We start from the raw sequence: 24,621 nt of genomic DNA, 5'->3' as shown, positions 1-24,621 counted from the left end.
CTGCTACTTTTCTCAACCATTGCAGATGATGTAATGCGTTTCATAGCGCTCTGAGTGATTGATTTGCTGAGAGTATATGGGAGAGATGTATTGTGAAAACAGGATTTGAAACAACGTAATGCGTCTGCCTGGTGCTCACTAGCGACTATACTAGGATCAAGGACTGTAGCGTGTCTAGATATGAGAGGCAACTGAACACTTGAAGCATTCTTTGTAATTACTCAAATGAAAAGAAATCTTTCAGTTTTACGTCCCACAATTACGCCCTCTAGAGTAAAGGAGACGAATCATTAATGGAATTTGATGATTATGGTGCAATGAAAATGTAGGAGGAAAGGGGAGAACCTCAACAAAATTCAAGGACACGATGTTGTCTACCACAAATTCACATGGCCTGGGAGCAAAGTAGGGACTCCCAGCCTCAGAGGTGAACACTCTATCACTGAACCACCTTCATAATTACTGCATAGCCTTGTAAATAAGTCGGGCATTTGAGAAAGAAAGTTTTTTTTTTTTTTTTTTTTTTAAATAGGAGTTCGAAACGCCGTGTCTCTTGAAATCTTGAAATGTTGGGAAAACTATGGAGGCAGAATATTATGCAAAGATCAAGTTTTTTTTTCTTTGTTTCAGTACAGTAAACTGAGAGGTGACTGAGAAACAGCTTGCAGAAAATTCTAATCAATGGTATGCTGTTAGTGTTGCTCACGAGATGAGACAGAGCTTTTCCAACTGAAACCAGTATATTTTTCGAAACGAGAATGCATTTTCACTTCAACTTTTCGAGACGAGGTAACCCCAAATCTAGTATTGTGTGCAACACCATATACTGTTGTCTAGGCCAGGGTTTCTCAACCTTTGGGTCGCGAGAAAAATTTATGTATCTGCATCTCAGTGATAGAGACTTCGCCTCTGATGTGAGGGGTCCCTGGTTCGACCGGAAGCCATGTGAGTTTCAGGTGGAAAAAGTCATGACGATGGGTTTTCTCGGCTACTCTCGTTTTCTCCCACATTCCCATTCCACCAATAGTTTCGTAATCATTCAATTTTATTAATTATCTGTCTCCTTTAGGTTAGGGGCGTCAAATGGAAGGTTTTTACTTTTGAAAGACGTACATATGTAGCCCCTCATTATTAGCACTACTTTATAGGAAAATTCTCTTTGCAGTTCGTAACTGTTCCGTAAATCTTCGTTTTAAAGTGGTTAACATGTTTTTTTTTTTTTTTTTTTCTGTACTTGTGCTTCCGAGTTCTATTTCCTGTGAGGGCACAAAGCATGGGATCACGCCTCATAAGGCTTTGGGGTTGAAATGGGGTGCTAAACTTCAACAAATAAGCAAAGAAAACGCTTGGAACAGTGATTAGGCTCCCCCAGGTATTGAAGAGGGAGGGATGTCCAATATCACTTTAAGACTAGAGTCAACAAGTAGGTTTTGCAAGGGCGAGATTGGTAGCTGAGAGGTCAATACTCAACAGCAAATCGGAAATAAAATTTCCAGTCCCACGATTATTAGCCGAGGTTAAGGGAGACGTTGATGAAATTGGATGAAATGATAGAATAGTGGGAGGAAACGGAATAACTCTGAGAAAACCCAGGAATATCCTGTTTGTCTACCACAAAGCCCACTTACACAATGATTGTCCATCAATGAAGATGGGTTACAATTCAAAATAAAGAAAAAAAAAGCCCTTACAGGCCGACGTTAAGTTGGATGACTCGTGGTTAGTGCATCGATTCCCATTACCGTTAAGTCTGGCTTTGTGAAGTGGCGTTCACTACCTCTTGCTAATTATCTCAGAATGCTGGATCGACACTAAAGGTGAATAGAATGCGAAATGATATGTATCAAATAACTTCCAACGAAAGTGACAGTGTGTTTATTCTGGAACCATAAAGTGAATTTGTGGCTCAGTGATAACATCTCTTAGATCTGATGGGAAGAGTTCTTCATTTTATTCCAGTCTATATGCAAGGGCACCGATTTCTCTGTAAATTTGGGGGGGGGGGCATTCAGATGCAGAAGGCATATATGAGGATTTTAAGATAAATTGGATTCAAGTTATTCCAAATATTGTATATTCATAAATAAAATGGGGGGGAACATGAGCTTTGTGGGGGCGGCACCCTTGTCCATATGAGTTTGTGTTGCCCCATTTCCTTTCACATTTTCATTTGATGAATTGTTTCGTCATCGTTTATTTCTATTAATCATCCGACTAAAAAATTCATTTCGTTCCATTTTCATCTGTCAACATATTAATCTTCTTTCGTGCAAGACTTACAAGCTAAAACTCAGATCGCTTTGAGATCTGACATTTAGGGGGCGCGATGTCTCAGTGGTTGAGTGTTTACCTTTGGTGCTTGAGATTCCTGATTCGATTCCCGGATAAGTAAGTGTGTGGTAGGTTTTGTTGGGGTAATCTCGTTTCCTTCCACTTTCTCATTCCACCAATTCTTCCATCATCATTCACTTGCTTTAATCATAGTCTCCCTTAGCCTAAAGGATATAACCGTGGGACGTTAAACTGAATTCTGAATCTTCGGGGTGACTATATGTTTTTCCTTGTATTAGCTGCTAGATATGGATAATTGTTAATAATTAGCACTAATTAAAGAAGGGCTTCTTAATCAATGATCCACAGTCTATACGAACGAACATAAAAATCGATCACAGCATAGAACGACTAGTAACGGATTTTAAGAAAGAAAATTTTCGGAGTAAATATACTGTAATTACTCCGAAAATACTGCAGAAGCAGAAGTAATGTAACAGAAATAGTAGTTTACAATGAATCAAATATTAGAACAACAATTTATTAAAAATTAATTCATGTAAGAAAATAGGCTGCTTTAGTTTTCAACATTGACAATTTTATTAATAAGAAAAAAAACTAAATATCATATAAATAGTTTAATCTTTCTATTCTTTAAGTACTAAAATATAAACAATTTCAACCTAAACCATTAATAGCGTAATGACATGTGACGAGGTTTTAACTTCGGACCTTTGTTAATTCTTACCTAATCTGTTTAAAAAAAAAAAGGAGTTAAGAATGTCAAATGCAACGAAATGAAATTTTTCAGTTTAACGTCCCACTTATATGTCCATTAGGCTAAGGGAGACGGATGATTAAAGCAACTCAATGATAATGGAAGAATCGGTGGAATGAAAAGGTAGGAAGAAACGGGAGTATCCCGAGTAAACCCACGGACACGATGTAATCCACCAAAAACTTATTTACTCGGGTATCGAACCAAGGACCCCATGCACCAGAGGGAAGTGTCCTAGCACTAAGCCGTCGTGTCTCCCGAATTAACAATATTTAGAATGTATTGTGTATTCAGATAATAATAAATTAAACACGAAATAACATCAAATTGTAACGAATTAAATTGCAAGATGAAACCATTTTTATAATTAGAGTATTCTGTATAATGTCTTGCGCAACTTTAAACGTTGATAACTTGTCTCTCATTGTATTAACAATCATAGTCTTTTATAGTGTGAACCAAATAAGTCACTGTTTGAGATTTAACACTCGGGTGAACTAGTGTTGTCCATGAGACAAATGAAATTTGAATTTGTCTTGAAAATGAGACGAGAATTGTAATTTTTTCTTTCTCGTCTCGAATTTAAAAAAAAAATTCTCGTTTTATGGGTATAACTACAAGAATTAAGTCTGTCTCGTCTGCGGAAAGTTTCTGTTGGAAAAGCTCTGTCCAGTCACAAGAATCCTGTCTCGCTTCTTTCTTTCTTTTTTTCTTTTTTCTTTTTTTCTTTTTCTTTTTCTTTCTTTTTCTTTTTTTTTTTTTTTTTTGAAAATGAAATCAAATCTTTTAGTTTTACATCCCGCGCTTATTTTGTGTGGGCTAAACGAGACGGTGATGATAAGAAATGCATTGAATAAAGTGGGAGCAAACGGGAGAACCCAGGCACACGGTTTTTACCCACCACAAAGTTTACTTAGCGCGGGCTGGATTCGAACCAAAGATCCCATGCACCAGAGGTGAACGCTCTACCACTGAGCCACCGCAGCACCTGTTTCTTTTTCTTTCTTTCTTTTTTTCTTTTATTGAGTAGCCCTACAATGCGATTATATGAGAAAAGTTTCAAAAATAACCAATCTTCATTATTATTAAAAACCTAAAATTCATTGGAAACAGAACACTGTTGCGGTGAAGATAATGCTTTGCATCAGACACGCCAGTACGATTTTCCGAACTCCCTCTAGAAGTCATAGCTATATGGCAAACGTACCTTCGGAGCGACAGATCAGGGTTCGATTGCGTAGGGACTCGTGTGGTTCGGAGCCCACATAAAGAAATAGGTCCATGTCTCATAGCCTCGGTGCTGACAATAAAATTCAACCAAACCCGCAGGACTTTCTTCCAAGGCGAGGCAACACACATCTTGATACTACTTCATGTAAATCGATAATAATTTATGCACGTTCCGTGACTTTATTAACTTTGTGAGTAAGCAAAATGAATATTTTTCACATGTATTTCGAAGATCCAACCCACGGAGGATAAAATAATTGTCCCCCTTCAGTCACTCATGCTCTATGACGTCATGACTTAGAGATGTAATTAGCATCCTTTATCCTCAAGGCCTCGCTATTTTAACAGGCAGAATGAACTCCTGAGCCCTATTGGACGTACATAAACGAAAGAATAAATGCCACTCACACCGGGAATCGAATGCGGATCAAGCGGTAGACATACCAAGCACAGCACTCGAGGGTTCTTCGTAAGTTATCAGTAAGATTGACAATGGATTCGCTTATTAGAACACAACATCATATAATCTTTTTTTCCATTGCTTACGGAATGTTTTCAAATTTCATTGTGATTATGGAAAGAAGTTGTATTTTACGCATTGTGGTGTTCCTAGTAGACATGGACTCATCAGTTCCTGCGGATGCAGATTTCTTCGAGGCAGCATCTTGCTCAGCAGGAAGTCGTCGGTCATTCCAAATGCTTGGTCAGCGGAACCATGGGATAGATGAGAACAGTGTGTCATCACTCCACACTTCATTTACATGTTCCTTATCTCTCACACTCGTACCTTTCTCCAATTCCATTTTCTGACTTCGCCGACACAGGCCCATTTGAAAGAGAAAAATCGGCCTGCATGTAGTACAGTAGTGTTCCCAATGTTGTTATTTTTAGATGCGAGTTAGCTAGTAATATTATAGTTTAGCTATTAGCTATGATTTTGCCCAATTCTACAATCTTAGTTGTTCAATTTTAGCCATTTGTTGTTGACAGTAGTCAGAGGAGGATCTACCGTGGGGGGCTAGACCCACCCAGATTTTGAGTGATAAATAAAATTGAAACTATTATTTGTAGATTTTTGAAACTTTGTAGGAAGCGTTGCCTTTTATTCTTTATTGGAAAATTTTTGAAACATTAGAGATAGCTTCTGTTGCAGTTTTTGTGTTACGCAACGTGTAAAACAATACTTGAAGCCCATAGTGTCAACGTCTAACCTAGCCGTAATATTCAATAGGAGACAGTTAAGTTGGAAGTTTCTACAGAACATGAAAAGTTGTAAACTCATGATACATCTATCCTAGTCTGGGTTCTGGCTGCCCCTTCCCCCCAGCTTTTACCGTCTAGATCCGCCACTGGCAGTAGTTTAATTAACTTTCTCAAATTTGCGTGACAACATAAACATATCCACTTTCTGAGACGAGACAGTCTCGATTCTCGTCTTGTCATCGTTACAGCCAGCGATCGTGCGTCTCCTTTGCTTCAGACATTGAGGTTCCCAGATTTTTTTTCTTTGAAATAACGCGATTTCGAAAGTAGTTCAGTGAGTGCCATTAAATGAGGAATAGCTTTCAAGAGTTTTCACGAAATAAAATTTCTACTTCAACATTGCATATTTATGCTCTTTAGGCCAAAGGAGACTTACGGTTATTGGAAGTTCCCCAAGTTAACGATTATGAAAGAATTAGTAGAATTACAAAGTGAAAGAGAAAACGGGAGATCCCCGTGGAAATTCACGAGCACTATGTTATCTGCCACAAAGTCATATGGCCTGGAATCAAACCATAGTCCTCTCGCACCAGAGATGAGAAGTCTTTCACTGAGCCACCGTGCCTCCCCTAAAAAGTCTTTCGTTGTTTGAAGTTTAGCCTCATTTTCAGCAGCGCGGCTATATGAGACCTCGATCTACAGCTTAACGGGATCCGAACCACATGAATTCTCACCGAGAATCGAATCCGGTTCTGCCACACCATATAACCAACCACAAGATCTTTCGTATAGAGAATCAATTCGAGTGCCCGACAATTATGATTGATACATTGTAGCCGGACTTCTGACCTATGAGAAATGTTTTGTCTGACTAACTTTCTAAATGTTTCGTCAGGATTAGGATTAGGATTTAGATTTCTGGGCTTTCGGCATCTAAGGACATTTAGCCCGTCACGTATGAGGAATGACGTCCCTCGGTGATCACACTATCGGATGAAAGGGAAGGAAGGAAACGATCCGGAACCATTATGTTGTGTACCATCGCGGCATTTGCCTGGTGTGAATGAGGAAAACACAGGAAAATCTCACTCAGAATGGCTGGCCCGAAAAAAAAAAACTTTTATATTTTTTGGGTCGCGAATCCCCATAATTTTTTGATAATCTTCACTGCCTTTATAAATACATTTTTCATCGAAGTAGATAAAAAATGTTGGAGAAGTAGACCAAGGATTTCATTCACCATGGAGGCTTCTCGCCTAGATCGACAAGTGACCTTCAGCAACTAAAATTGTACCATGTACTGCAGTCGCCATTTTATTCTTACGATTTTATGCAATTAGCAAACAAGCTCTGGTCTTAGCAGAGAGGTGCGCGAGGGTTCACCTCATAGTCACACGTACATGACAAACACCTAAAAGTTTCAGAGACTGAAGCTGGTCACAATGAAATCTCAGCCCTTTGGTTACCTGTAGCTATCTACTCTTAATTAACCGTATTACATATTTCGTATAGTTGCTTGCTTCTGTACCAGTTTATCGATTTTTTATTTGATAATCCGTATTGGCGTATAGTTGAGGCTGTCTCGTATCAGCTGTTTCTATTGGATGAGCCATGTTCTCGTCTTATCTTCCGCAGCAATCCTATTTAAAACTATGTTGATTTCTAATCTTTAATTCTTCTTCTCACACGAATTACCAGATTTATTTATTTTTTTATTTTTTTTATTTTAATTTTTTTTAACCGTGAAACGCAGATAGTTTTCCAAATGCTAGATGTCTTCTAGTGCAGTGATTTAGTGATCTAGTGTAGTGATAACTAAAAGTGGTCGGCCCGCGAAGAAAACTGAAATATATATGTGATTTTTAAGTTTATTTGTAATAGGAGGAGTTGTTGGCCATTATAATATCCTGAATCCAGTTGGTTTCCAAACCCATCCTCTAATGTAATACCGTTGGTACTGGGCCGATTTCTTTCTTTCTTTCTTTCTTTCTTTCTTTCTTTCTTTCTTTCTTTTATTTACATAAAGGCAGATTTCATACAGTTTCTTTCATATGTTCGTAGCTCAAACCCCAATTAGTCTAGACACATGAAGTAAGAGAAAAGGGTAGAACAAAGATTCAGGGGGAAAAATCTGAGTTACGAACATTCAACAAACCATTGTCTCAGTGGAAGGGGAGGAAAATTGCCTGAAGTATGTTTCTTATTTTCTCCTCGTCCGCAGGACATTATAAATCGAACATCATTGATCTAACGGCTAGTGCGCGCCTTTGATGCATTGGATCATGGGTTTGATATCCGGTGAGAAGCATTAAACGCATTACTGTGCTAGTCTCAGTGTTGGAAAGGGAAAAGGGTGCTAAATGCCAACCAAGGAAATACATGGCACATTGTGAAATAAAATCAGTATGAATCTGTCTTTCTTCCAGTTTTAAGGAATCCTTCGAATGTTAAGGAAGGGATTTATATTAGAGTATTGTATTTTGTTTTCTTCTTTTGTTTGGGGCCAATACGGAATATTGTTGAAGAAATATGACTATTTTTTCATCCTATTTGCTATGTATACTGAAATTGTAGATTAAATATATACGTGCGTAGAATAGTCGAGTGAAATTGTGAAAAATTTTCAGTTCCTTTTCTCCGCTTACCAAGCATTCATGAATGGGCTTTAAAATCACATGGTGCCCAAAGGATTTGCATCGTTACCATCATGACGATAAATATTTCAGTACTAAAAACAATAACCAAAAATGAAAATTCATTCAATTTTGTTGCATCATATATCTAATGCATTTACGAAATGAAATAGGGAAGTTCTTTTTCTTGTGGTCGGAGACAACAGATGACAGATGAATGATAACGAAAGAAGCGAGGAAAACCCACGGACGCGATGCCGGCTAATACGAAGAGATGGCCGTTTTGCAGGAGCGGCGTTCAGTCAGCTCCCCTCTCACAATCCTCAATTGGGTTGGTAAAGGCTGAGGGCCAGTATCTTCGAGAAGGATCACTTTATCAGAGGCTTACACTCGCGGAGCTCTGATTCGGAATCCTCACAATGAAGGTTGCGTTTAGTAACCTCGTTGGGCTCGCGGTCAGTAGAGTCTTGCATCTACTCCAGAGAGGATTGAACCAAGGTTCACCTTTTGAATTCAACTATCATTTTGATGATCAATTATGTCAGGGAATAACAATTCATTCACGGAAGTACAAGGAAAAACATTGATAATTATGAATGTTTGTTCAGTAATTTCTATGCTTTTTAAACATATGCTGTCACAAAACCATTTCCATTCAGTTCAGAGAATTAAATTGTACTTTCCAATCTATTTGTTGTGAGAGTACAAGATGAGTGTCATACAAGTTTGTAATTCCTGTTGTTAGATGACATCCTTCTTACCCTCCCCTCCTCTTTCATTACAAATAGATGCAGAAGCGCCAATGTGTGCTCAAGAGCAGTTCTAAAAATAGCTGAAACATTGTGAATGCGTGATCGTTTGAGGGCTTAAAATGAGACGCCCTGGTTTCCTTGTCCACAAGTTCTCTGGGTTATTTACGGTTGCATCTCGAAGGGAAACACGCGAATAGAAATATTCTTTCCATTGCACGATTCTCTCTTCCCACATCCACAACTGCGAGAATTTGGGTTTTCAGAGGATGACGCAACTCAACATGACGGTCGGCGATCGTCCTGTCTCACAAACAAGTCAAAGCTCTCTAGTTCAATTCCTGGGACACATAATAATACTTTTGATGGTTAATTTGTAATTATGGTATTTCGTCAGCAGTGATGCTACAATAAAAGGGTATCTGCACCACTGTACTGAGTTCAATGCTCACCTACGGAGAGTACACAATAACATAAGTAAGTCATAGACACTCGTATGAATGAAGGCTTCTTGTGAGAACCATCCCAAGTGAATGCTGATATCAGCAGCATTTATTTAACAGATTGTGAGTCAAATTTAACAATAAGCACAGCAACAATGGGAAACGAAGGGGAATATGCCCTATATTTAAAGGTGCCATCCGCTATTCGCTTTGTAGAACTGAGGAATAACTCTCGAGTAACTTCAAGCAAGATGGCTGCTACCAGATTCAAACCCGGTTCAGAAGAGAGGAAGGAGCTGAGGGTACAGAAGTTCGATTTCAGAAGAATGATATAGTTTCTGAAAGACATGTAGTTATATGCTCATTGTACTTCATAGAACGATGTTAGGTTCTTCAATATGTAGGATGAGACCAATTTTAATTTAACCTCTCTTAAAATGTTTTCCCCTTTCAAGACTTTCACTTCTAAACAATGTTCTGTACACTAATAATAGCGGGCTGCTGTGGCTCGGTAGTAGAGCGTTCACCTTTGGTGCACGAGATCCTTGGTTCAATCCCCGTGAGCTTTGTGGTGGACAAACACCATGTGCGTGGCTTTTCTCGTGGTTCTTCCATTTCCTCCCACTTTCTTCATTCCATCATTTTATTCATTCTCATCATCACAGTCTCCGTTAGCCTATCCGGTATAATTCTATTCTCAGAATAAACTCAATATGCGTTTGATTTTATTTATGCACTTCGAATTTCGGATCGGATTAGCAGACTTCTATTGTATATTTTATGCTACTCGCTATATATTGTAAGGTTACACTTGTTTCCTTCTCAGAATTCTGAATCGCCTTCGTCCTTTGGTACTTAAAAATGAAATAGATGAAATTATAATTGTTTTAAATATTATTATATATGTGATAATGTATAGGTTAAGAGTGCACTTGGATTCTCTCGAGGTCTATGTGGTTCTTCTCTTTCTTTGGATTCAGAAGTTTTTTTTTTTTTTTTTTTAAGTAGCCTATAGTGTTTTTGTTGTGAATAGTAGTAAACAGTTATTCTTCATGGAACAAACAGCGAATTGTTTACGCCATTGGCAACGTTTTTGTGAACCATGAGAATCCAAATGCCCTCTTGACTAGATATGAATATGTTTTATGTTGTAAATACGTGGAATGTGACTACTCACATCTTTCTTCCGTTATTCCAGCCAAGAGTTATTCAAAGACAAATCTGAAAGGTAAGACAAATCTAAAACTTTGTGGCATGAAGTAGCCTCCGGACTTCGATTTATCATCTCGCAATGTCCGAGCATGTGCTCTGCACGGAATGTTCTCTCTCTCTCTCTCTCTCTCTCTCTCTCTCTTTGATGATGTATCCAAATTAAAATAGAAATACATCTTTACTAAAGAAATGACCAGCTTGTGCTGCTGCATGGCAACTCTGTAATTAAACATCCCGTCTTACTGCATGTCCTCACACTAGAAAACCTTCATCAAAATATTGCTGACGAGTGAATATTTTCTATGCGTGCACCCTGCATGCACTCGAATGTTCCTCATCACAATGGCACCTGATCTTTTCTACAGTTTTTTTTAAATACATTTTTTATTTTTCTCTCATTGCACATGTATTGACTTTGTTTCTTGAGTGACCATTTTGTTCTCGTTGCATCGTCTTTGCCTACGAGTTCATATCTGTATTCCATTTCATTTTTTTGATAGTAGATCTTCAGAAGCTGATCTCCAAACGACATTAATTTTCGATTGTGATTGACGTAGTAGGTGATAAGTGATTACAAGTGCTGTCAAATAAAGAGAAATTTACTCCTCTTGCATTTGCTTTGTGTTTTAAATAAAATAAATAAAACTTTGATGTGGCTCGTTCAGAGCATAAGAGAGGGAAGTCCAATTATTGAAGTTGTGGGAAAAACGGACGCAACACTAAGTACATGCAAAAGTCAACACTGTTTACATACTTTAATATATATATACATTATAAGGGCTAGGAGCTTCAGATAGAGATCTTAAAGATGAAATACGTACTCCCAAATCACAAAAAAATGGAGTTAATTCCTTTGTGCGCTGAAACTTGTTGGGAAACTTCAAATGTGGAAACGATTTTGTTTCCAATGGTTATGATTCATATCTACTTTCTAAAAGAAAGTGCGTATGTTTTGTGTCGTTTTCTAAAAATTATATTTACTATTTCAATGTTTAGAGAATTAAATCAAAATCTTAGAAGTATTCAAAATATACAAATACAGTTAAAATTAATCCTCATCAAAACATTAAACTAAAAACAAATAAGGATTTAATGGTTTACCAAGGATTTTTAATTAGGGAGAAACACTCAAATAAGGTTACAGCATTTCTTCTTTTTTTCTGGGGGGGGGGAGGAATAATTTTATATTAGAGAATGTGAAATAAAGATGTGTTGGCAGTGGGATACCAGTCAAGTGGTTAACATTCTTATTTTAAGATCTATGACACTATTCATCATGAAGGTAATAGTAGAAACAATGGCGTACACAAGAGTGTTTCCAAGTTTAAACCGCATCTAAGCAAGGTATAATGTAATATATATCAGGTGTTCTAAAAATGGAGCCCGCTGACAACAGAGCGCTATTATTCAGATCAAAATAAAGCGAAAATGATATATAATGAAAAAACCATGTGGGGTCTCCTTCAGCCGCTATTGGGAATCGAAATTTTACAATATGGCAACGTCGCAGATTAATTTGGAACCATTAGCATTACTCCTCGTATCCATTAAGCAGTTACATTAAGTGTTACGCTAATAAGTGGCGCTAGCGTCAACGTCTGTCGACTCTTAAACTGTCATCTGGAAAGAATCGATGCAAATATTTGATGGATTTATTTATCTTCTCTGAAGTTCTTTATCTGCGACGTTGCCACATAGTGCGATTCGAGTCTCCAGACGAGGACCCCAAAAATATACAATTATATATATATATATATATTTCGCTCTATTTTTACTTGTAGAATAATGCTCTTTAGTCTGTGGCACCATTTTTTAAAACACCCGGAATTGTTATGAGATGGAGTACTTAAATTTTTGAGTATGGCATTGAATAATCAATAATAATAATAATAAATCAATTGCAAGTAAAATTAACATGGACTCTATCAGGAGGGGCGTGCCACGGATCATGGGGCGTGATAGACACCCCAGGTATGAAAAGCCGTACTTTCAAAAGTTGGATGCATGGTAGATCCGGAGGAAGAATCGCTCACTTCTGGCTCGATCTCAGGCCATCTGAGTTTGTAATGCAGAACCACCCGTAGGTTCTCTCGGGGTTCTCCAGTTTCCTCCCACATTAGATTTCTACCAACCACTTCACATACATTCACATTCATTAATCGTTCGTTCTTTTTAGTCTGTAATACCATCCTTGGTGGTCTAGTGGTTAGCGCGCATACCTTTGGTACACGGGGTCCTGGGTTCGATTCTCGATGGGAAAAGTTGAAATTAGATCGCATTACAGTCGTTCAGATTTCTCCTTAAACTGTAGGTTCGTGTCTCACATAGCCTTGATGATAAAAAGCGACTCTAAAGTAAAACCAACGAACCAATATATCCTCTAACGTACACGACATATTAACACTGGGATGTAAAACTTCACATTTTCATTCATTTCTCGATCAGGGGCGTCATTTAGGGGGCAGGTGGGGGCAATTGCCCCTCTTAAGAGTTTAAGAAATACACATACTTTAATCGATTGTCTATTAATATACTGGTACAAAACGTTAAAGTCTTATGTCGCTGGTGGTCTTGCCCCCCTCAAGCGAAGTCTGAAATGAGGCCCCTGTTCTCAATCTTTTCCGTCAGTCAAGATTCTTAATTCAAGTTTTGCGTACATACATACAAAAAGGGAAATAACCTGTCCACGTACATCTGAGTAGCCCCCTCCCTTATTATTTAGGTAATTAGGGTGAAAGCATAATATCAATACTTTAACGAGACTTCCATTAATTCGGCAATGTTTCATTCAACAGTCATTTTAATTAATATGTAATAAAGAACGGCCTCCCATTTCTGAAATTAAATCGCTTCTTATTACCGGACTATTTATTTATGAAATAGAAACCAAAACTCTTGAGTTGTTTTTAGGAGAAAGAAAATAAAAACACCCCCAAGACTATACTACTGTATGTGATTTTTTCTTTTCTTTTTTCTTTTCTTTTTTCTTTTCTTTCTTTCTTTTTTCTTTTTCTTTTTTTTATTTTTACAAGAAAGAAGAAATGAATTGTATGAATTATACCACATTTTAGGGTTGTTAATGAAATATGAAGAAATTTCGTAGGTTTTTAAAAAGAGAAAATTGTTGGAAAAAAACTTATCCCAAGAATAAAGCATTCCTTTTAAGGTTTTCCCCCAGAAAAAATATTTATACCATATTATAAAATTCCTAATAGAATATTGATTTATGAAATACTGATAGAAACATTCGTTTTTGAGCTATTTAAACTAACTAACTCTATGGCCTATGGAACCCGGAGGTTCAATTCTGCGTTCGCAAAAGTTCTCCATTGACTTCTATCCTTAGCCAACTGGATTCAGTTTCTACTTTCTATTCCTATCTCTGCGAGATTCATCTTAATATTATCCTCTCATCTGTGCTTAGGTCTTCCTAATGGTCGTTTTTCGATTGGTCTTCCAGTTAAAAATTTGAAAATGTGCGTACTTTCTTCCATTCTGGCTACACGACATCCCCACCGAAGCCTCCTAGACTTAATGACCCAAACAATGTTTGGTAAACTTTATAAATTATGTAGTTCTTCGTTGTGAAGTTTCCGCTATTCCTCATTCCTGTTTCTCTTGGGTCCTGAATATTCGTTTCAGGATCTTGTTCTCAAATACTTTCAGTCTACCTCCTTCCCTTAAAGTAAGCGACCATGTTTCGCAACCATACAGAACAATAGGCATAATTATCGTTTTATATATTTTAAGCTTCAAATTCCTTGACAGAATACGCGGCGACAAAAGATTTTGAACTGAATAATGACACGAGTTCCCTGCTTTTAGCCTACATTTAATTCCTTCGTGAATATGTTTTTCGTCTGTCAATATTGTTAATTTTTGAGATATTTACATTTTTTTTTTTTTTTTTTTTTATTTTCACCTTCTAATAAACTATTCTTATTTTGGACATAGTGAGAAAAGTTTAAAAAACAGGTAATAACTTCAGGATTTTATAAACTCTTTCAGTTAAAACTTTTGTTTGGATAGGTTGAAAGATATGGACTCCAGGCGAACAGATAGGCAGCCAGCCTAAAATCACCTTTTCGGCATCTACAAACAATGAAACATGTAATTCCGTCGAAATCCCCAATTTCATTTTTTCTTCACTATTACCATGGCTTTCTTCCCCCTATCGTTGCTGGAAAGCAAAAGTCATAAGAAAAAGGAATTTGTTGCTGGGGGAGGGGTTCTAGAGTTACAAGTTCTTTGTAGAATATACACCCTTCCCCACATAAAGTGGTGCATATGATCTTCATTTGGAAGATATGTGAAGAAATTTCAGAGAAATTAAGGGTTAGAGGGAAATTATCTTCTGACCTCTTATTGGCCTCAGCTTAGCACAATGACCTTTTTAACAATGATCAGTATCTCGTAAACACTGTACAATGGGAATTCTAGAAAGTCACTTGTTGTTTGACTTTTGTACTACTTATAAAGCAGAAGTTAATAGAAAGGAACAACGTATTCTAAAGATACTAAAGTGTGGATGGGATATCTTTCTATTCTCGTATTGTGGGACTTCCAACCTGAGCCAAGGAATCTTTCTCTTTCATTTAGACGAGAAAACGAGAGAATTCAAACACGGTCATCGCTATTAGTGGACAAACAGCGTTGCCAACCCTAAACAGTGTAAATCTTTATCGCTCAGGAAATCATATCTATATCTAGTGCTATCCCATCGATTCGCGGAGCCTGAGTTTTCCACGCTTGGAAGGCACCCTGGAAGTTCTTTTTCTGCAATGTTTTTCAAGTAACGCGTCGAAGTCGCTTTGATCTCTGCTACTGTCTCATGGCTGTATTCTTTCAGGACTGTATTCACTCGGAGTAACAGGAAAAAGTCCGCCGGGGCCAGATCGGAAATGTAGAGGGCTGGGAAAGAGTTGCGAAACCGTTATGGGCCAGATAGTTGTTGACTACGAAGCAAGTATGACTTGGTGGCATTGTCATTATGCAGTTTCCAATTGGTGGCAACGACTCTCACTCACTAGGTTGATTCTTAACCTTCAATTTTTCAGCACTTCCACGTACAAAGCAGCCATGACAGTTTATCTCTCAGATACAAATTCGTGGCGGACGACGCCCTTTGCGTCGAAGAAGACAATGAGCATTGTCTTGGGGCTCGATCTACTGATTCAAGCCATTTTTTAGCGAGGGGATACCGCTGTGCGCCATTCGGCACTTTTGCGTTTTGTTTGGGCCGTACTCAAGCACTAAGTTTCATCAACGGTTATCAAATTAATAAAAAGGTCAGGGTCTGTTTGAACGCGCTGCAACAGATCTTTGGAAACAAGCACATGGTTTTGCCCTTGGTCGTGTTTAAAAACTTTCGGGACGAGCTTAACACAGATTTTTCTCATATGCTAATCTTCGGTAATGATTATGTGTACAGTTGTTTTATCAATTTCTACTCGGTTTGCGATCCCTCGAACACTTAGCCACCGGTCTGAGTTCAACACATCACGAACACGTTGCACGTTATCCTCGATCCTGCTCGTGGACGACAGTTCTGCGCGAGGTTCGTCTTGCACTCTCTCGACCATCTTGGAAGAACTTCCATTTCAAAAGAGCAGTTTTTGATAGGGTTTCACTCTCGAACATTTGCTGATCTTGAACAACGTCTTCATTTCCGATGTTTCGAATCCCACACAGAATTTAATAGCGAAGCGCTTCGATCGAGCCTATAGAGAGGGGTCCACTTAAACCAAGATGCGAGCCGCACGTAAGCTGTAGACGACTGAGTTTCTGTGCGTTTTCAAGCTTATTTCCCCTCCTTCGAAACCCTCCTGGAGCGAGTGCGGTGCGACGAGCAGTCTCGTCAGAACAAGTTCGTTTCAATACTTTTAATATAGACCTTGTACTCTGCAATCGGAAAGTCAATGGTTCGAATCTCAAGGTAGGGCAGCTTGATAGGCATTCCGGATTTTACCTTCAGTTCAATTAGGTGAATGATGGATGGTACCTTCAAATACTGATCTCAACCGATTTTGTTTTTCGATTTTTTTCATTTTTTTATAGGGGGTTGCCTACGAGACAGGGTAATCCGTCTCCAAATGATGTCTCGTCTCGGAAAAAAAATGTTTTTGTTCTTCTGTTGGAAGAGCTTTGTCTCGTTTCGTGGACAACCCCACTCTTCCCATTCTTACTACTTTCCAAACTCAAATGGTCTGGAACCATTTCAAGTTTTCCTTGAGGGGAGCAATGCCTCCTGGTGTAAGTAAATTTTCAAGTTTTTCATTCTGTTGATTAAAATGTGTGTATATCACTCAAACTCATGGGAGGGGAGAATTGGGCGAATAGAGACTCAAGTGATGACTTTGGGACGTACGAAGCTCAAGGTCCAGTGGACGTAAGATTACACACTTTCAAGACTTCGACACCTTCATCAAATGATGCGGTCAGCTTCATGTTTCCAGTTCGTGCTTCCAATTATTTTCCAGATATTTATTGTACAGAGGAAGGCGAACCTTTGGATCAGATTGAAACGAGGGTAGAGCAAAAAGATAATTTCTGCGCCTCCGAAAGTCTAACCCAGGCCGTGCAGTTCGTACGTAGATATTTCACCGAATGCCTGTCTATTCGTGGCTCTTAAGAATAAATAATTTTTAAAAAATGGTAAAATAAGGCTTCCAAGGAAGAAGCTTGGAACATCACTTTGGCAGAGGATCTTTGAGTAAACGCGAAACAAAATTAAACCCTTATTTGAAAGTTGTACAATTACTCCCTGTAGGCCATATGTGAAGGGTAATAAACACAGCTGAATGATACAAAAAAGATTTACGCAATGAAGATAATAGGAAAAATCGAAAGAACTCCACAATTTTATATGGTTTGGAGTCCAACATAGGACCCTTCTCGTTAGAGATACCATCATCCCTCAGTAAGCTCTTGTTATGATTTGGAGGAACATGTGAGTAAAGTATTTTGCTTACTCTGTATTGAAAGAGCCCGGTAGCCACACTGCATCGCTTGTGTTCGTTTAGCCTTTGAAGTATGTTCTTCCGAATTAGCTAATAACAAGAGTTGGAAAGCTTTCGGAATTTGCTGGCAGCTACTCGCAATTTGTCGCTTGAGATAAGAGAAAACACGTCTCTTTGATTGGGCCTATTGCGTAGTTTAATTGACAGAAAAAAGGAAAATTGTTGAGAAACTTGGAAAGGTCATGGATTATCAAAGGTCGAGAGGCATCAGGTTACCAAATACGCTCTCCTACTATTATTTTCTATTACTTTTTTTTATTATTATCATTTTAATTTATTTTTAACAAATACATACGCAGTGGGAAGAGTCAATTATTATTGACAAGGAAGGAAATTTATTTAAATTCCATTCCAATCCTGCTTAAGTCAATAGTTACGCTTGCTTCTTGTTTTGTGAAGCATTTCGAGGAATCAGAGGCCAAAGGTCAGAAGACATTTTAAAAAAAGGTCTCTGATCCAACCGATGAGAACAGGAAGACCCAGCAGTGGAATATCAACTTACAAAACCAATTCAACATATCTCTTAATGTGTAGGCTGTGTAAAACATTTTACGCTTCATTTCCACTCATGTAAGAAATGTTTTGTTTTTGTTTCAACCAGAGATATAGAAAGAATGAAATAATATTAAATCTTAAATTTACCGTTACAAAATTTAACCTTTTAAGCTAAAGGAAGCAGATGATCAAATAAATAAGTTAATGTTTCTGAAAGAATTGCTGGAATGGAAATGTAGGAGGAAACTGGAGAAGCCGAGAAAATTCATGAACACGATACTTTTAGACTATATTCGCCTTCCATTAACATAGTCTGTGAACGAACTCAAGATAAGAGCTGTATCACTGAACCACCTTACTCACAATCATAGTGTAGCAGTTAGCAGTTGTAGAACAATGTCTAGATAATAAAATACACGATATTTCTACCTGTACGGTAAACGCCTATTGACTATGCAACCCATTCGACGCCCAAGTTAAGTGGGTTGCATAAAGCACAAGGATGTTTCCTATAACAATGTTTATAGACCTTGTTTTATCACAAGTATAAACTCTTTAGCTAGCGGGGAGGAGGGCGTGGATCATCGGTCAGAGTTGATGACGGTGGGTTTTGCTGGGTGGTGGGTCAGTGAGTCATGGTGTGTCGTGGATCAGAACGGGTCATCGTCTGTGGTGGGTCAGTGGGTCATAGGTCAAGTTTTCATTGACCCACCTTGTTTCTGTGATCCGCGCTCACGTTTCATAATCATTCAACCTAAACTAAAAGGTGTTGTAGGCTAATAATAACAAAGGCATTTGGTATATTATTCCTAGATTTTAAGACTAAAATACTGGGACACCCTATGAAAATATTCAGCATAATTGTGCCCCTGCTTTTTTCTTAATTATCAGAATTAATTAAATAACAGATGAACACTCACCAAAAATGAGCGACAGTGGGTAGATTACTTCTATTAGTAAGAGTATCGATCACTATTAAAAACAATACTTTTAAATCTCACGAGTGTTAATATGTCATCTTTTGGAGAAAAATTGCTACATTTGGAATTTTGAATAATTTTGGGGGAACAGATTATGTAAATTCGGAAATAATTTAGTATCATCTTTCGAAATAATTAAGATTCTTTCAACTATTAATCTATTTGTAGACTGAAACAGACGGCTACAACCCACTCAGAAATATGCCTATTTACAACTCAGAAGCTTGACAGCGAGTCAGTGCAAACTTCGTTGAGTCCTAAATGAATGTGAGTTCGAACTTTATTGACTGTAGTGAGGCTGAGCTAACGTGAGCTTCATTGAGGATAGTGAGCAGTACCTCATTTCAAGTTTTGCTTAGGAAAAGTGGGAGGGAGGCAAGATTCTTCAGAAGTAGTTTCATGTTTTTTAATAAGTATATTACTATAGTATTGGTTAACGTGTATATATCCTTTAAACTCAAGATGGCAATTGCCACTTTGATCCCTTATGTAACGGGCCTGGTAGTGAGTCTGAGTCCAAGGAAGTGCCATTTGCAAAACGACCGTTTGTGGTCTGAGGATGCTATTAATAATCTAAAATGATAATCAACAATGGGAAATACAAAATTCGAAAAGAAAATTACATATAGCATACTTTCGGAAAGTTTTATTTTTATTATTATACTCTATATGAATTTACTGAATGTGTAATGTATATTTTCTACTATTTTGAAAGATGTGAAGACGTGCTGCGGTTATCTTTTAAATAATTCACGCGAAGGAATTTAAATCAATCCGAGATATCTTAAAATGATGTTTTCACAAGCACAAAATTGAGATGCTGTCGATGTAAGATGTTATCTCAGGAGGGAGGGATGTTTGTCGCAGACAGCGTGAAAGAGGTGGCAACCCTGCAGACAGACGACTAGACACCGTGTGGAGGGTGAAAGCTCCTTCCAGCCACCCAAAGGGAGAAGGGGGAGATCGTCGTGTTAATTTGGAGTGTCTCGGGTCATTGGAGCGCTCGCGCCTTCCACTTTCAATGGAGCAGGATGTCAACACGCGACGAGAAGGGGGAGGGAAACACAAAGAACATTTGCTCAACATTGATTAGAACATAACGGTGCTCCTCTGCTCACAGACAACGACGAGACATAGACAAACACTTCTCTGAGGCCACTGTCATTTCAAATTACCTGCATCTTTAACCCTTAGATTCATGGTATGAAAATTATACATAAATGCATATGCAGGGCCTCCGAGGCCCTGTAGATTTTTCAATGGAAAAAATACGCTTTTAAATCATTTCACCTAAATAACATGCTATGGCGTTTGTAATAATGTATTTTATTAGAACTATAGTCTATAATATATATATATATATATATATATATGTATATATATAGCTTTTGAACTCTAACTACGCAGCATGTATACCAAGAGCTATAGTGATTTGATTATTATTGGGATTATAAGCCTTTTATGACATTTGTATTATTACTACAATGACTTAAGTAACTTTAGTTTCTATATCACAATACATAAACTTTTCTAAGCATGTGCCGTCCAGTTTTCAAAGTTCAATAGTTCAAGAAAAACTGGGCACTTATGAGAAGCATGAGTTACAAACTAACTTACTGTGTTGCTTACAAACGTTTTTTCCACACTTGGAGCATGTCAAGGTGCTTTTTCTGTGAAGATCGTAAGGACAGAATCCGCATCTCTTCCTTTTTGGTTCTTGAGCTCTGACTTCTTCTTCGGTTGGCACGGAAACTCCACATCTCTTCAAGGCATCTTGAACTGACTTTGGGAGATTATGTATTGGAAGTCTCATGATCATCTGAGGTTTCACTAATTCTTCTGCGAGTTCTCTAAGAAAAAGACGACATTTGTCCATTCTGTTCGGAAAATAGCCTGGATGTTGAGTGGAGAAGACAACATAACTGTTCAAAGCTGCAACATCCATCATATTCGTCCATAATACAAAAGGCCACTTTCGACTTTGTCTTTTGGAAGTATAGCAACGAACTTTCTGGTCCATTCCGTCGACACCTCCCTTTGTTGAGTTATAGAAACTTATTATTTCCGGTTTCTTCTTCGGATGGTCTTCAACAATGGATTTGCCATGATGCATTGTACTAAGCATAATTACTGATCTGTTCCTTTTGGGTACGTAACTTACAAGAGTGACGTCATTTTTGAAGGCGAAAATTGAAGATCTTACTTCTCTTGAGGGGGATGCTTTCAGCTCCTTCGGGATATCAGGTTTGTTTTGTCTTATTGTTCCCACTATTGTGATTCCTTGCTGAAGCATATCCTCTGCAAGACTAACACTCGTAAAGTAAATATCCATTGTTACGTTTCTTGAAGAATTTTTAACGGTTTGAGTGAGTTCTTTGACAATATTTGCTCCCAAATTTCTTTGAACTGGCTCATTTGGTTTCCTGCCTGTATATACACACCCATCAACAGTGTATGATGATTTGGCATCGCACAACCAAAAGATCTTTATGCCATATTTGGAAGGTTTTTTCGGCATATATTGGATGAAACTACACTTTCCGCGAAATGGCACTAATTGTTCATCAATCGTTACAACCTCACTGGGAATAATTACATTTCTGCAATTATCAAGAAAGAGATTCCACACATAACTAATTGGTGCAAGCTTGTCCGTTTGCAGACGAACATTTCGTGTACGCTTTTCGTCAAATCTTAGTGCTTTACGGATATCTTCAAACCGGTTGACAGACATTGTTGCTTTGTAAAGAGGATTAGACCTCTCGTCCAGGAATAGCTCACGAATAGGCACATCCCAACTCTTTTCAACTCCTGCTTGTAACAGAATACCGAAAAACGCATTCATTTCTTCAACAGAAACGTTCTTCCACTGCTTCCCCTTTTCCGTTGCTAATCTTCTCCCTTCCAAATTAGTGCAATGTATAATTTCTTCTATTATTGAATGGGTTATGAAACAATCCCATGCGTCTTTGCGACACGATGTTTTCACTTCCCTTGAAACACCGGGGGTACACTTTACAATATTATGAGCTCGGGTACGTGAAGTAGACGGAGCGTTCTTCTTCCATACTGTTCCATTTACGCTAATGAAGGTATCATCTTTCTGTGTTTGTTGTATGCACTCACTGTCACTACAATACTCTGAACCTGATGAAGAATAGTCCTGATCACTTTCCTCTCGAGCACTAATAGGCCGAGCAGTACTAGAACAATCCTCAACTTCAGAGTCGGTCGCACTACTATCGGATATCACTGTCTCTTCGTCAAGACACATACACACAAAACTGCTGAAGTCTTCGTCTGATGCTTTCCTTTTCTGAGTAGAGGCCATAGTAACACCAAATGAAATACGAAACACACGGATCTTCAACTTACAACGGCAACTTTTTTTTTTGACAGTTTCATTCCCATCCAACGGATGGGCGGGCCGTAGAAGGCAACACCTTCTCTGTGGCCAGAGAACAAGGTTCGTCTGGGAATCGAACGCAGATCTGCTACTTAGAAAGCTGACGCTTTACCACAGAGCCAGTTTACTAAGTTAACGGCATTTTTTTAACGGCACGGTCACGGTAATTTTGTGGTTATGTATACAGTATCGGGCCGGAGCCCCTGACTCCATGAGTAATATGTTATAAAGAAAATATCTAGATGTGCTGGTGGTTTGTTGGATGTTACTATTGTTTTGATATGTATGAGAGACTACATCTGCAACTGTCGCAGAGTAGCTGATTATGACTTCTTTACCAGTTCTGGAGAGATTTTAAATGCGTGGTGTTCGATGGACGTTCCGCAGTGCGCATTCGGTGCCGATATTAGCTATAGCTGGATTTATATGTCTGGGTAAAGTACGCCAGAACTTATTGTGGAGATGCCGTAGAACGTCTCTGACAGTGGGTAGCTCTAAGTCTTCCAAGATCTGGCTGTTTCGTGTATATCTGTCGTGACCAGTGATTATACGACCAGCTCGAGTTTGCACACTTTCGAGAGTTTGTACGTGACTATGGGAAGCATGTTGCCAGGCAGGGCATGCATAAGAGATGGTAGAGAGGATTATCATTTTGAAGATGTGAACTCGGACCTCATGAGAAAGGGAGCTACAGTGGAAGATGGGGTACAACGCTGAGATAGCGGCACGGTCACGGTAATGTTGAAGTTGTATGCAGAGTATCGGGCCAAAGCCCCTGACTCTATGAGTAGAATGAAAGAGATCAAAATACTGAGGTACAGGTGAAAAACTTGGTATTATTATTGAGTTGGTAGGTATGGTAGGCTACATCTACAACTGTCGCAGAGTGGCTGATGGTGACTTTAGGCGAGCTTTATAGAGTCATTATATGCGTGGCATGCGATGGACGTTCCGGAGAGCGCATTCGGTGCCGATATTAGCAATAGCTGGGTTAATATGCCTGGGTAAGGTACGCCAGAACTTATGGTGGAGATGGCGTAAAATTTCTCTAACATGGGGAAGCTCTAGATCTTCCAGAATTTGGCGGTTGCGAGTATATCTGTCGTGACCAGTGATGATACGACCGGTTCTAGTTTGCACACTTTCGAGTATCTGAAGGTGACTGGATGATGCATGTTGCCAGGCAGGGCATGCATAAGTAGGTATGGACAGGATTATCATCTTGAATATGTGCACTCGGGCCTCATGAGAAATTGAACTGCAGCGAAAAATTGGATATAATGCTGTGATTTTGCGTAATGCTCTTTGCTTTATGTCCTTGATGTGCGCAGCGAATGTTAACCCACGGTCTAATATCACTCCCAAATATTTAGCATTTATGGCGTGAGGAATGTATGCGTTCTCATATATTAGATTTCGACGGGTGCGTATACGTCTTCTACTGTGTATAACAGTACAACTTTTGTCGGTATTTACTTTAATCCTCCAACGTCTGGCCCATTCCTGAAAACTGTTCAGTTGACGTGGCATATAGATGTAACACTGTATAAGTGAACTGCTTGTTGTGAAAAAGGCGGTATCGTCGGCATACGTTGCTAAGAAGCAATGCGGTAGGGTTGGAAGATCGGCTGTATACAGATTATATAAAAGTGGTGAAAGTACAGCGCCCTGTGGAACACCTGCTTTAATTGGTCTGGATGAGGATTTGACACCATCAATAGACACATAAAATTTCCTGCCAAAGAGGTAAGAACGGAGTAAATGCAGAATACTATCCGGAAGACCTTTGTCGTGTAGGTTATATAATAGTCCTGCTAACCAGCGGCAACACAAATACATTCCTAAAATAGCGAAAACTTCGATTGTTTATAAGTGCCAAATAAAACAACAAAACTCATAATTACATCAATATCTATTACGTTCTCCAAAATTGATATAAGTTGCATACAATTTACGAAACACATTTTATTTCTTTGCGAATTTACAATGTAAAATGCTTTGGGGGGAAAAATCTACAAGAAAATCACTATCAACGTGCGTAGTGCCATCTATTGACAATCTTAAAATGTATAAAAGCACCCAGTTATTCAATGCGAGGTCTGAAAATATTATAGAAAGTTATATTTTACGTCAAAAAGTTTGAAAATAATGCAATGCGAACGCAATCTGGTCAAGGGCCTGGCAGGCCCTGCATATGCATTG

The 24,621-nt window shown here is 38.5% G+C and overlaps 1 protein-coding gene across 2 annotated transcripts in view; it reads left to right on the top strand.

Moving 5' to 3' along the window:
* LOC145672026 (uncharacterized) overlaps positions 1-24,621 on the top strand; it is a 60,912-nt gene that overhangs the window by 3,101 nt on the left and 33,190 nt on the right. Inside the window, exon 2 of one of the 2 annotated variants that reach the window (XM_081741217.1) lies at positions 10,506-10,535. The exons of the other annotated variant lie outside the window; for it this stretch is intronic. Within the exon in view, the coding sequence (XP_081597343.1) occupies positions 10,506-10,535 (30 nt within the window). The remainder of the gene's footprint in view (positions 1-10,505; positions 10,536-24,621) is intronic. 2 annotated transcript variants of the gene reach the window in all.

The sequence above is a fragment of the Thermobia domestica genome, chromosome 15 (assembly GCF_964235325.1).
Source record: "Thermobia domestica chromosome 15, izTheDome1.hap1.1, whole genome shotgun sequence".
NCBI lineage: Eukaryota > Metazoa > Arthropoda > Insecta > Zygentoma > Lepismatidae > Thermobia > Thermobia domestica.
Note: the sequence above shows the minus strand (reverse complement) of the source record. Positions and strands in the feature narration are given on the sequence as shown.